Source organism: Lethenteron reissneri, chromosome 65 (genome assembly GCF_015708825.2).
Source record: "Lethenteron reissneri isolate LAM-NWPU_2019-01 chromosome 65, ASM1570882v1, whole genome shotgun sequence".
In the NCBI taxonomy this organism is placed as follows: Eukaryota; Metazoa; Chordata; class Hyperoartia; order Petromyzontiformes; family Petromyzontidae; genus Lethenteron; species Lethenteron reissneri.
Genome location: NC_083843.1, coordinates 11,293,772 through 11,307,789, shown reverse-complemented (window position 1 = coordinate 11,307,789; position 14,018 = coordinate 11,293,772). Strand labels below are relative to the sequence as shown.

The window sequence follows — 14,018 nt, the reverse complement described above, 5'->3', positions numbered from 1 at the left end:
AGGGAAGAAGCTGGGAGAGGATGCGATGATGCGCAGCCAATCAGCTCACGGGATACTGTACATCCACTCGTGCTCTCATTCGTCGATCTCGCGCCGGGAACCAATCACGTGCCTTGTCTGAGTGCCCGTCGGTACAGTATGTACAAAGCCTCTGAGAGAGTTTCTCTCTTTGTCTGGCATCCTGGGAAACCGTTTCTCTCGCGCATCACGATGAAACAACGCTGCTTTCCGCAATACGGCTGCCGATATGGCGGTATTTTTGAATTTTTATTTTTCGATGAATATTTTTGAAAAATCCGCGATGCACTGAGGCCGCGAAACTTGAACCGCGAAGTGGCGAGGGATTACTGTAGTTCTGAAGCTTTTTATTCACTCATGGTCCAGTAAGGGGGCGTGAGGTCATAAAGTTCAGAATCAGATAACTTATATTTAGATTTTGATTTAAAGCTTTCGTGACTGCAGGGATTCATATTCTTGGTTCTTTCGGTAAAGTCACGTAGAATGGAAATAATAAAATAATATAAATATAAAACAATAAAAATTCTCACGACGTTTCGACTGCAACACAAGCAATCGTCATCAGGTGTGAAATCCACAGCAAGAAAAAAAAATTATTGCTGTGGATTTCACACCTGATGATGATTGCTTGTGTTGCAGTCGAAACGTGAGAATTTTTATTGTTTTATATTTGTATTATTTATTATTTCCCTTCTACGTGACTTTACCGAAAGAACCAAGAATATTTATACTTAGATATTGGAGGAAATCTGATGATCTATGAAGCTCTTCTGTTCCCACAGATGGCGCCAGAAAGTTTTTCACCAGACCAGATAAAAGCGTGACAGAAAGTAACCACCACTGGACTTGCACTCTGGAGAGAGTGGCGGTTGACTCAATAGGGGAGACAGCTGATTAAATAGCCACTAATGCCACCTTCAGTTCAACGCGAATTAGGGCTTTCACGCGAACCAATATCATTCATGATAAAGTTTTTTTTTGGGTTAGATTAATAATGAAGTACTAAACTAAAAGTATTTTATTTTACCAGGTAAGGGCCTACTGAGCTATGTAGCTTGTACTGGTAGGAACCTCCTGGTTACACCAGCCAACAGGGGATTATTGTGTCCGTCCGTCCATCGTGCATCCAAAAATGGGAGGGGTGGGGCTGGGTGGAGAGGGGAGGGTTGGGAGGGGCTGGGTGGGGAGGGGCTGGGTGGGGAGGGGAGGGTGGGGAGGCGCTGGGTTGGGGGTGGGAGCAGTGGGGCTGGGTGGGGAGGGGAGGGTGGGGAGGGGCTGGGTGGGGGGTGGGAGCAGTGGGGCTGGGTGGGGAGGGGCTGGTCACCCCGTGGTGTCCTTATAAACTCAACGTTTAACCTACTCACGCCGGCTTGTGCCCGCCCTCACAGTCGGCCATATTTGCGGAATACACCACGCCGCCATTGACGCTGGCCATTGACCGAGCAACCCAACGTTCCTACCAGCTCCCTCCGCAGGAATGTGTTTTTCAGAAGCGACCTGGCTATTACAAATGATAGCTCAACAAAGTGGCTTACCTTCACGTGGAAATGTACAGCAGCCGAATACTCTTATAAACACCTGTTGATTCATATGCATATCCGTGCAGTATTTTCATGAAGTTGTTGTATGTAGTGTACAATGCACTGTACGTAATATTTAACAATGGAATCAAGTGTAGCTACTTTGTCACGCATGCGGTGCCGACCACCGGACTGGTTACAGCCTTTGGAGCAGTTTCGCCGGATCGGCCCGGGACCGCCGGATAATGTTGGAAGCCAGTTAATCACGTGCTGGATAATCGATGATCAACTGTAATGTTAAGCAAAGCCAAGTCTGAGGACTTGCCCCGCACATAAACGGGTGTCGTTGATTGGCTGAGGGTGCGATTTTAACTTCCTCACCTGGTATATAGAATGTCGTGAGTTTGATTCTGAACTTGACGCCTGCTGTATATTTGGAGCTTGTGTCTCTCCCTTTGCCCGTGGTGGTAGTGTGGATTTTTCCTCCGCATCCTCCGATTTTTACCCTCCACATTTAGAATCATTATGCATTTAAGATAATTTGGCTGCTGCTATACATATCTGTGATGATGATGATGGCAATCAGCCACTTAGTTGAGCTTCTGTCATTTGTGATGGCCAGGTTGCTTCTTAAAAAGAGGTACATAGCCTGGTAAAAGAGAAAATAGTTTCTTTTTAGTAAAAATAAAGTATGCCAAACATCCTCAGGAGAGTGAATGGGCAATATCAGGGCTGCACACCCTTTTATTTTACATTTTTCCTGCATTCATTTGATTGTTTTTCTTTTCTCTCTTTCATCCTCCAGAAGGGGAGCCTGGTAACTCTAATCAGCAAGAATCGACTCCATTGGGCCTGCTTAATTGGAAGGCCCCAATCCCTGAGACTGGACGTTCTGCAGGTAAAGATGAACAGCAAATCACTCAGATTGATTCCAAACAAAATGCTCAGGGCCCTGAAAGGATTGGTGAGTGGCTTTTTCAAACTCCAAAATGTCTGCGTGTACACCACCTTGCCTTGCGGGCCACGGCTGATATTCGACCACAACCTCTCCAGGCTGAGGCAGTGCAGTTTGGCAAAGGTGGTGAGGAAAGGAAAGGAGGTTACAACGTTTGATTTTTAGGCACACCGACCTCCAGCCACCCACAATGCCTAATAGCGGCCATGATTTTCGCTTGTGGTGGAGGAAAGGGCTCGCGAAGGACGCTGCTGCTGCTGGGCAGTGCCAGGCTAGTTGCACAATTGAGGATGCTTACTTTCGGGGGGACAAGTTGGGAGGGCAGTCGGCCTCCAGCAGCAACAATGGAGGGCGGAGGAGAGAGGAGTGGCAGACTCTCCTCCACAGTCAGCGTTTGAACATTCCTCGTGGCCAGTGACAGTGATTTTTTGTTGTTTGTGGAGGAACTCCGAGAGGCTCTGCCAAGTGGTTTGTGGCCAGGATAAGTCGTAGATACAGTGAGGGAAAAAAGTATTTGATCCCCTGCTGATTTTGTACGTTTGCCCACTGACAAAGAAAGGATCAGTCTATAATTTTAATGGTAGGTTTATTTAAACAGTGAGAGACAGAATAACAACAACAAAATCCAGGAAAACGCATGTCAAAAATGTTATAAATTGATTTGCATTTTAATGAGGGAAATAAGTATTTGACTCCCTCTCAATCAGAAAGATTTTTGGCTCCCATGTGTCCTTTATACAGGTAACGAGCTGAGATTAGGAGCACACTCTTAAAGGGAGTGCTCCTAATCTCAGCTTGTTACCTGTATAAAAGACACCTGTTCACAGAAGAAATCAATCAGATTCCAAACTCCCCACCATGGCCAAGACCAAAGAGCTCTCCAAGGATGTCAGGGACAAGATTGTAGACCTACACAAGGCTGGAATGGGCTACAAGACCATCGCCAAGCAGCTTGGTGAGAAGGTGACAACAGTTGGTGCGATTATTCACAAATGGAAGAAAAACAAAAGAACTGTCAATCTCCCTCGGCCTGGGGCTCCATGCAAGATCTCACCTCGTGGAGTTGCAATGATCATGAGAATGGTGAGGAATCAGCCCAGAACTACACGGGAGGATCTTGTCAATGATCTCAAGGCAGCTGGGACCATAGTCAGCAAGAAAACAGTTGGTAACACACTACGCCGTGAAGGACTGAAATCCTGCAGCGCCCGCAAGGTCCCCCTGCTCAAGAAAGCACATATACATGCCTGTCTGAAGTTTGCCAATGAACATCTGAGTGATTCAGAGGACAACTGGGTGAAAGTGTTGTGGTCAGATGAGACCAAAATGGAGCTCTTTGGCATCAACTCAACTCGCCGTGTTTGGAGGAGGAATGCTGCCTATGACCCCAAGAACACCATCCCCACTGTCAAACATGGAGGTGGAAACATTATGCTTTGGGGGTGTTTTTCTGCTAAGGGGACAGGACAACTTCACCGCATCAAAGGGTCAATGGACGGGGCCATGTACCGTCAAATCTTGGGTGAGAACCTCCTTCCCTCAGCCAGGGCATTGAAATTGGGTCGTGGATGGGTATTCCAGCATGACAATGACCCAAAACACACGGCCAAGGCAACAAAGGAGTGGCTCAAGAAGAAGCACATTAAGGTCCTGGAGTGGCCTAGCCAGTCTCCAGACCTTAATCCCATAGACAATCTGTGGAGGGAGCTGAAGGTTCTAGTTGCTAAACGTCAGCCTCGAAACCTTAATGACTTGGAGAAGATCTGCAAAGAGGAGTGGGACAAAATCCCTCCTGAGATGTGTGCAAACCTGGTGGCCAACTACAAGAAACGTCTGACCTCTGTGATTGCCAACAAGGGTTTTGCCACCAAATTGATTCCAAGAACACAGGATGAGATGTTACTATCCTTTGTGCAAGCACTTCCAAGAGTTCATGAACAGCGAGCCTGGTGAAATTTGGGGAGCGCATCGTCAGTAGTGTACCTTTGGTTCCTAGGGTGTTTCGGCCTTTCACACTATACACCCTCCCCAAAGGCGGCCAGCGACAGGGTGATCAATCCTACGCTTGCGTCCCATTCCCAATTAGTCATAGGAGTTGCCTTGTTGTTGATAGCCAACATCCCATGGGACTATGCATGGCAGGGGCGTCCTCCTCCCTGAGTCAAGCATTGTTGACCGCATACCTCCCGGCCCTCTCACTTCGGGGCCCAGCTGGGGTCTTTCCTCTTCATCCAGAGCCACTGACTGCTGCCTTCTGCCGCCTCCGATACGGCTCTGATTGCCGAACGCTGGCTCTGGCCCTTAATTCCCAGGTCTCTAAGCAGTCTGGTTGTAGATGTTGCCACTGTGATTTCCAACAAGGGTTTTGCCACCAAGTACTAAGTCATGTTTTGCAGAGGGGTCAAATACTTATTTTCCTCATTAAAATGCAAATCAATTTATAACATTTTTGACATGTGTTTTTCTGGATTTTGTTGTTGGTATTCTATCTCTCACTGTTTAAATAAACCTACCATTAAAATTATAGACTGATCATTTCTTTGTCAGTGGGCAAACGCACAAAATCAGCAGGGGATCAAGTACTTTTTTCCCTCACTGTAGCTACTTTGTCACGCACGCAGTGCCGATTACGTGACTAGTTACAGCCTTTGGAGCGGTTTCGCCGGATCGGCCCGCGACCGGCGGATAATGTTGGAAGCCAGTTAATCGCGCGCTGGATAATCGATGATCAACTGTCATGTTCAGCAAAGCCAAGTCTGAGGACTTGCCCCGCACATAAACGGGTGTCGCTGATTGGCTGAGGGTGAGATTTTAACTTCCTCACCAGGTATATAGAATGTCGTGAGTTTGATTCTGACCCTGATGCCTGCTATATATTTGGAGCTTGTGTCTCTCCCTCTGCCCGTGGTGGTAGTGTGGATTTGTCCTCCGCATCCTCCGATTTTTACCCTCCACATTTTGAATCAATATCATTCATTTAAGATAATTTGGCTGCTGCTATACATATCTGTGATGATGATGGCAATAAGCCACTTAGTTGAGCTTCTGTCATTTGTGATGGCCAGGTTGCTTCTTAAAAAGAGCTACATAGCTTGGTGAAAGAGAAAATAGTTTCTTTTTAGTAAAAATAAAGTATGCCAAACATCCTCAGGAGAGTGAATGGGCAATATCAGGGCTGCACACCCTTTTATTTTACATTTTTCCTGCATTAATTTGATTGTTTTTCTTTTCTCTATTTCATCCTCCAGAAGGGGAGCCTGGTAACTCTAATCAGCAAGAATCGACTCCATTGGGCCTGCTTAATTGGAAGGCCCCAATCCCTGAGACTGGACGTTCTGCAGGTAAAGATGAACAGCAAATCACTCAGATTGATTCCAAACAAAATGCTCAGGGCCCTGAAAGGATTGGTGAGTGGCTTTTTCAAACTCCAAAATGTCTGCGTGTACACCACCTTGCCTTGCGGACCACGGCTGATATTCGACCACAACCTCTCCAGGCTGAGGCAGTGCAGTTTGGCAAAGGTGGTGAGGAAAGGAAAGGAGGTTACAACGTTTGATTTTTAGGCACACCGACCTCCAGCCACCCACAATGCCTAATAGCGGCCATGATTTTCGCTTGTGGTGGAGGAAAGGGCTCTCGAAGGACGCTGCTGCTGCTGCTGGGCAGTGCCAGGCTAGTTGCACAGTTGAGGATGCTTACTTTCGGGGGGACAAGTTGGGAGGGCAGTCGGCCTCCAGCAGCAACAATGGAGGGCGGAGGAGAGAGGAGTGGCAGACTCTCCTCCACAGTCAACGTTTGAACATTCCTCGTGGCCAGTGACAGTGATTTTTTGTTGTTTGTGGAGGAACTCCGAGAGGCTCTGCCAAGTGGTTTGTGGCCAGGATAAGTCGTAGATACAGTGAGGGAAAAAAGTTTTTGATCCCCTGCTGATTTTGTACGTTTGCCCACTGACAAAGAAATGATCAGTCTATAATTTTAATGGTAGGTTTATTTAAACAGTGAGAGACAGAATAACAACAACAAAATCCAGGAAAACGCATGTCAAAAATGTTATAAATTGATTTGCATTTTAATGAGGGAAATAAGTATTTGACCCCCTCTCAATCAGAAAGATGTTTGGCTCCCATGTGTCCTTTATACAGGTAACGAGCTGAGATTAGGAGCACACTCTTAAAGGGAGTGCTCCTAATCTCAGGTTGTTACCTGTATAAAAGACACCTGTTCACAGAAGAAATCAATCAGATTCCAAACTCCCCACCATGGCCAAGACCAAAGAGCTCTCCAAGGATGTCAGGGACAAGATTGTAGACCTACACAAGGCTGGAATGGGCTACAAGACCATCGCCAAGCAGCTTGGTGAGAAGGTGACAACAGTTGGTGCGATTATTCACAAATGGAAGAAATACAAAAGAACTGTCAATCTCCCTCGGCCTGGGGCTCCATGCAAGATCTCACCTCGTGGAGTTGCAATGATCATGAGAATGGTGAGGAATCAGCCCAGAACTACACGGGAGGATCTTGTCAATGATCTCAAGGCAGCTGGGACCATAGTCAGCAAGAAAACAGTTGGTAACACACTACGCCGTGAAGGACTGAAATCCTGCAGCGCCCGCAAGGTCCCCCTGCTCAAGAAAGCACATATACATGCCTGTCTGAAGTTTGCCAATGAACATCTGAGTGATTCAGAGGACAACTGGGTGAAAGTGTTGTGGTCAGATGAGACCAAAATGGAGCTCTTTGGCATCAACTCAACTCGCCGTGTTTGGAGGAGGAATGCTGCCTATGACCCCAAGAACACCATCCCCACTGTCAAACATGGAGGTGGAAACATTATGCTTTGGGGGTGTTTTTCTGCTAAGGGGACAGGACAACTTCACCGCATCAAAGGGACAATGGACGGGGCCATGTACCGTCAAATCTTGGGTGAGAACCTCCTTCCCTCAGCCAGGGCATTGAAATTGGGTCGTGGATGGGTATTCCAGCATGACAATGACCAAAAACACACGGCCAAGGCAACAAAGGAGTGGCTCAAGAAGAAGCACATTAAGGTCCTGGAGTGGCCTAGCCAGTCTCCAGACCTTAATCCCATTGAAAATCTGTGGAGGGAGCTGAAGGTTCTAGTTGCTAAACGTCAGCTTCGAAACCTTAATGACTTGGAGAAGATCTGCAAAGAGGAGTGGGACAAAATCCTTCCTGAGATGTGTGCAAACCTGGTGGCCACCTACAAGAAACGTCTGACCTCTGTGATTGCCAACAAGGGTTTTGCCACCAAATTGATTCCAAGAACACAGGATGAGATGTTACTATCCTTTGTGCAAGCACTTCCAAGAGTTCATGAACAGCGAGCCTGGTGAAATTTGGGGAGCGCATCGTCAGTAGTGTACCTTTGGTTCCTAGGGTGTTTCGGCCTTTCACACTATACACCCTCCCCAAAGGCGGCCAGCGACAGGGTGATCAATCCTACGCTTGCGTCCCATTCCCAATTAGTCATAGGAGTTGCCTTGTTGTTGATAACCAACATCCCATGGGACTATGCATGGCAGGGGCGTCCTCCTCCCTGAGTCAAGCATTGTTGACCGCATACCTCCCGGCCCTCTCACTTCGGTGCCCAGCTGGGGTCTTTCCTCTTCATCCAGAGCCACTGACTGCTGCCTTCTGCCGCCTCCGATACGGCTCTGATTGCTGAACGCTGGCTCTGGCCCTTAATTCCCAGGTCTCTAAGCAGTCTGGTTGTAGATGTTGCCACTGTGATTTCCAACAAGGGTTTTGCCACCAAGTACTAAGTCATGTTTTGCAGAGGGGTCAAATACTTATTTTCCTCATTAAAATGCAAATCAATTTATAACATTTTTGACATGTGTTTTTCTGGATTTTGTTGTTGGTATTCTGTCTCTCACTGTTTAAATAAACCTACCATTAAAATTATAGACTGATCATTTCTTTGTCAGTGGGCAAACGCACAAAATCAGCAGGGGATCAAGTACTTTTTTCCCTCACTGTAGCTACTTTGTCACGCACGCGGTGCCGATTACGTGACTAGTTACAGCCTTTGGAGCGGTTTCGCCGGACCGTTCCGAGACCACCGGATAATGTTGGAAGCCAGTTAATCGCGCGCTGGATAATCGATGATCAACTGTCATGTTAAGCAAAGCCAAGTCTGAGGACTTGCCCCGCACATAAACGGGTGTCGCTGATTGGCTGAGGGTGAGATTTTAACTTCCTCACCAGGTATATAGAATGTCGTGAGTTTGATTCTGACCCTGACGCCTGCTGTATATTTGGAGCTTGCGTCTCTCCCTCTGCCCGTGGTGGTAGCGTGGATTTGTCCTCCGCGTCCTCCGATTTTTCGCCTCCACATTTAGAATCAACGTGACGCAGTATTTGGCTGCTGCTATACATATCTCCGCGATGATGATCGTAATCAGCCACTTAGTTGAGTCGCTGTGATTTGTGATGGCCAGGTCGCATCTTAAAAAGAGCTAGATAGCTAAGTGGGGTCTCACCTGGTAAAATTAAAAATAGTAATTTTTTTGTAAATATGAAGTGTGCCAAACATCTTTGGTAGATTTTGATTTAAAGCTTTCGTGACTGCAGGGATTTATCTTCTTGGTTCTTTCGGTAAAGTCACGTAGAAGGGAAATAATAAAATAATACAAATAAAACATAATAAAACAATTCTCACGACGTTTCGGCCACAACGCAAGCAGCCGTCCTCAGGTGAAGAACAGGTCTGTCAGCATTCAGACGCTGTCTTTCCGGCAGACCTGTCCTTCACCTGAGGACGGCTGCTTGCGTTGTGGCCGAAACGTCGTGAGAATTGTATTATTTTATTATGTTTTATTTTTATTATTTTATTATTTCCCTTCTACGTGATGACTTTACCGAAAGAACCAAGAAGATCTTCGGTAGAGTGAACGGGCAATATCAGGGCTGCAGACCCTTTTTAACATTTTGCCTGCATTCATTTGATTGTTTTTCTTTTCTCTCTTTCATCCTCCAGAAGGGGAGCCTGGTAACTCTAATCAGCAAGAATCGGCTTCATTGGGCCTGCTTAAAGAGAAGGCCCCAATCCCTGAGACTGGACCTTCTGCAGGTCAAGATGAACGGCAAATCATGCAAATTGATTCCAAACAAAATACTCGAGGCGCTGCAAGGGTTGGTGAGTGGCTTTTTCAAACTCCAAAATATCTGCGTGTACACTATCTTGTCTTGCGGGCCACGACTGATATTCAACCACAACCTCTCCAGGCTGAGGCAGCACAGGTTGGCAAAGGTGGTGAGGAAAGGAAAGCAGGGAACAACATTTTATTTTTAGGCACGTCGACCTCCAGCCACCCACAATGCCTAACAGCGGTCATGATTGTCGCACGTGGTAGAGGAGAAGGCTCGCGAAGGATGCTGCTGCTGCTAGGCAGGATAGTTGCACAGTTGAGGACGCTTACTTTCGGGGGGACAATTTTGGAGGGCAGTCTGCCTCCAGCAGCAACAATGGAGGGCGGAGGAGCGACGCTGCTCGTGACAACGAGATGAGCGCCCGGGCGCATTAAAAGCAGCGAGTTGGTGCAGTAGGGGGCAAAGGTGGTGGTGGTCCAGCAACCGATAACAACAACAACCGCCATTCCCCACTAAGTGGCGGTGACATCACCACAGCGCTTGTGCCAGGTTATGTGCACTTTAAGGCAACGTGAAGTGTCGAACGCCTGCTGGCACGAGGTCACATGACAGACCCAGGTGCCATGGGTTGACTGACTGAGATGACTGGCCGATGCACCACTTGTGCTCCCTACTGTGCCAACTTGTGTTTTTACCTGCATGGCTCTCCGCTCATTATTGTGAGCGTTTATCCTCTACCCTTCGTGGTTGCTGGAAGGCGACTGCCTCCAACTGCCCAGTATCAGCATCCTTTATGAGCCTCCTCCACAGAGGCCAATTTTTATACCGCTGGTACCACTAAACGGCAAATCCACTCAGCTCCACATCCTCTTTTACCACAGCATTCCATCTCTTTTCTAGCCCATGCCAAGCACATTTAGACTCCTCTATCTGGCCGAACAAAAGCTGTTTGGACATGCCGTGGCTGGGCATGTTGGCTACATGACCCATCTCTTATTGGCTCACTCCAGGCTCAGCAGCAGCTCCATCTCCTCCTCTGAGTGAGAAGCAATGACCACATCATCAGCATACTTAACATGATTGATCAATCGGGAGTCATCCCTCAACTGCAAATGGGCATCAATCAGCCTCTCATTGTATCTGTACGAGATAGATATTCCTCTGGTACAGCCATAGAAGACTTCTCGAACTACGTGGTTGAAAAAGATGTTAATTAATGTTGGAGTCAGAGAACATCTTTGTCGCACCACAAGGTGACTAGAGAATATCTCTGACTACCGGCCACCATCATGAAGGTCCTTAATGATTGAGAGCAGAGAGTCAGGGACTCCGATAGCATGAAGAACAACCCAGAGCCTAGGCATATTGATGTTTTCATAGGCCTTAACCAGGTAAATAAAGCAGAGATGTAGATCCTGTTGGAATTCCCTACACCTCTGCTGTAGCAAACAGACAGAAAATATGGCATCCGTGCAGGACCGCCCTGGTCTGAAACCACATTTGGGCTTGGCAAGCTTCTCCTCAGCGTTCCTGGAAAGGCGATGTTGAATAATCCTTGCCAGGACCTTTCCCGGCACACTGAAGAGGGAGATGCCCCTGTAGTTGATACAGTCTGTGCGGTCCCCCTTCTTAAAGAGTGGAACCACCAGGGCATCCTTCCAATCCTGCAGAACCCATCTGGTGGTTCAGACTGTTATTACGATCTCATATATAAATCAGTCTGCACACAAACGCCACCATCTCTCAGTATTTCACTTGGGAGATCATATCTGCCTGGCGCTTCTTATTAGACTCTGGATTGCCGTCGGCAATTCCTCAACAGGGGGTGACTACTTTTTCGAGTATTTGAGGCATGGCAGCCTCAGCAGGGTCATCCCCATTTTACCCCTGTCTTCCAGGCTGAGGGATTCCCCCTCCCCCACGGCCTCACAGAAATGCAAAAAAAAAATCAGAAAATATATTTCTGGGGATCGGAGATTGGATCACCTTTCTTTCCCCTAAGGATGGTCATAGCTGTGGCGATGCAAGTTACTTTTGTTATGGAGTTAAAGAGTGATTTGTGATCGCGGCCTACTTCGGCTGACTCCATTTCCTAAGCGACCCGTGACCACAACCCATCCTTGCAGTACTGCAGGGCTCTCTGAACCTCTGAGCGATAAGCCTCCTCATTGTCTGAGGTGGGATGCTGTAGCTGGTGAGTGGGCCTGTCGCTTTTTCTTAGCTAGTCAGAACACCCCCTCCATCAGCCAGGGTATCTTGGGAGGATTGGACTATGTACCAAAAGCAGCCACTGCAGCTGCAAGAGCCACAGTCATAACCCTCATCCATTTCCCCTCAGCATCAGGAGGAGGGGGGGGGGGCGGACGATGCCAACCTTAGCTGTAAGCGAAGATGAATTCTCACTTGCTACTTTCATCAGCTAGCTGAGACCAGGCCACTGTGGGTTTCAATGGGGTCCTAGATGGACACCCACCAGTGGAGTGGAAGAATGGCATGTATATCTTACAGATGACAAGCTGATGGTCAGTGGACAGATCAGCTCCATGGTAGGTCCTGGAGTCAGGGACATGGCCCGGCATCCAATGTTCTATCACTGTATAGTGCAGCAGATGTTCTTTCTTGGACCCAGCATGCATCCATATGCCAATGCTGGAACACCGTATTAGTAATTACAAGCCCATGGGATACACAGAAGCCTAGCAGCCTCCTATCATTATTATTGAGCTGATCTGGCCTATGCCTTCCAATCACTCCTGCCCAGGTAACCGGCATCATCACCCACTCGGGCATTAAAGTCACTCAACAGGATGAGTCTATCCCGGGGGGCCACTTTAGCTCACATCTGTGACAGGAGGTCATAAAAGGCATCTGACTAATCAACTTCGCCTGCATCCCTCCACTGATAATCATCTTCGGGAGGGCATAAACAATCACCCACACCACTTTGTGTCCTCTTGTTGATGGGGAGGAGAGCCCACAGTCACCTGGAACTTACAGCTTCCTACACCTCACCGCCATGTTTTCATGTCCCCTTCATTTTTTTGATCAGAAGAAGAGTCATTCTCTGTTGTTTGGCAGTCTCCTGCCCCGAGTAGAGGACTGTCCACCCCTCATGGTGACTGGAGCCAAAGCTGGTCCACCCGACCTTCAGGACACCACAGAGATCCAGGCGGTACTGGTCCAGCTCCTGACAGAGGAGTAGCAGCCTCTCCTCCACAGCGAGCATTAGAATATTCCCCATGGCCAGTCACGGTGGTTTTTAGCCATTTGTGGAGTAACCCCGAGGGTATGGATTCAGTCTCCTCGCTCTGCCAAATGGGGGTTGGCCAGGAGAAGTCGTAGATGTTTGTCTCCCTGGAGCCTCTGGCACAAGCTTAGTTCGATATTTTGCACCTAGTTTAGTGGTCATTGAATTGAAGCTGGAGGGGTTTCCAGCCCCTTGCACCAATCCAGAGCACCGATTTGGCCGCTGTGGTGGCTACAAGTGCCATGAGGTGGGTATAGCCGACAGGAATTGGCCATCCCTCAATGGTATTGCTCACAACCACCACCGTGTTATCGTCCAGTACCACCACAGAGGTAAAGGGTTGCTTTTGCCGGACTCCTCCACTATATATACATGAAAACACAGAGAGAAGAGAGACAGAGCAGCACACCAGTATTTACTGTGGCGTCTCCTCCATTACTCACCAGAGGTTCGAGACATGGATAAGTCGAAGGCTGCCAAGCTGATCAAAGGGAAGAGGCCGGAACTGAAGCAGTGGATTGGCAGGGACCCCACGTACCTGCTCGACTACTTGGACAGCAGGGATTTGATCTCTCGCGACATATACCGCGGGGCCCGCGACATCACGATGAAAGTGGAACGTGCCAACTTTTTGATTGACGAGTTCATCGACAGGAATGAGTGCCTCAAGCTCTGGAGGGCTCTCGAAAGCCTACAGGACCACTACCCCCAGCTGGAGGAGTGGATCTCAGCCTGTGCATCGACCATGCCTCACGCTTGTGGTAAATTAATGCAAAACGAAACTCTGCTGTGTTGATATAAAAAAAATACTACTGATGTTATGGCTTTGTTGTGTTTGGAACTCATTGGACTACACCAGAGACAGCCTTGTTCATGGCCTTGTCTTTGCCGGACAATGCAAGCAAACACTGCTTTGATAATAATAATCGTAGTAATAATAATAAGAACACATTGTCGTGTTTGGTACTCATTGGCATTTACAGCGCTGCCACAGTCGTGGAACCAAAACTCGGGTGCCCTCCTTGCTAAGAGGCACACGGGCGCGAAACATCGCCCCGGTGAGTGAACAAAACAAATCTCGTCACACGATTGACTCCTGTCCCGTATAGGAAAGCCGAGTTGTTTCATGTGGTTTGTTTGTTTTGAAGTTTGAGGAACAAAAAAA

At 47.9% G+C, this 14,018-nt stretch overlaps 1 protein-coding gene across 4 annotated transcripts in view; it reads left to right on the top strand.

Moving 5' to 3' along the window:
• Positions 1-14,018, top strand: part of LOC133359535 (uncharacterized) — a 68,556-nt gene that overhangs the window by 31,930 nt on the left and 22,608 nt on the right. For 3 of the 4 annotated variants that reach the window (XM_061577967.1, XM_061577964.1, XM_061577965.1), the window contains 4 exons: positions 2,344-2,436; positions 5,742-5,834; positions 9,494-9,652; positions 13,300-13,614. In XM_061577967.1, coding sequence (XP_061433951.1) covers positions 2,344-2,436; positions 5,742-5,834; positions 9,494-9,652; positions 13,300-13,614 — 660 coding nt within the window. The remainder of the gene's footprint in view (positions 1-2,343; positions 2,437-5,741; positions 5,835-9,493; positions 9,653-13,299; positions 13,615-14,018) is intronic. The other variant, XM_061577966.1, reaches the window with a different exon arrangement.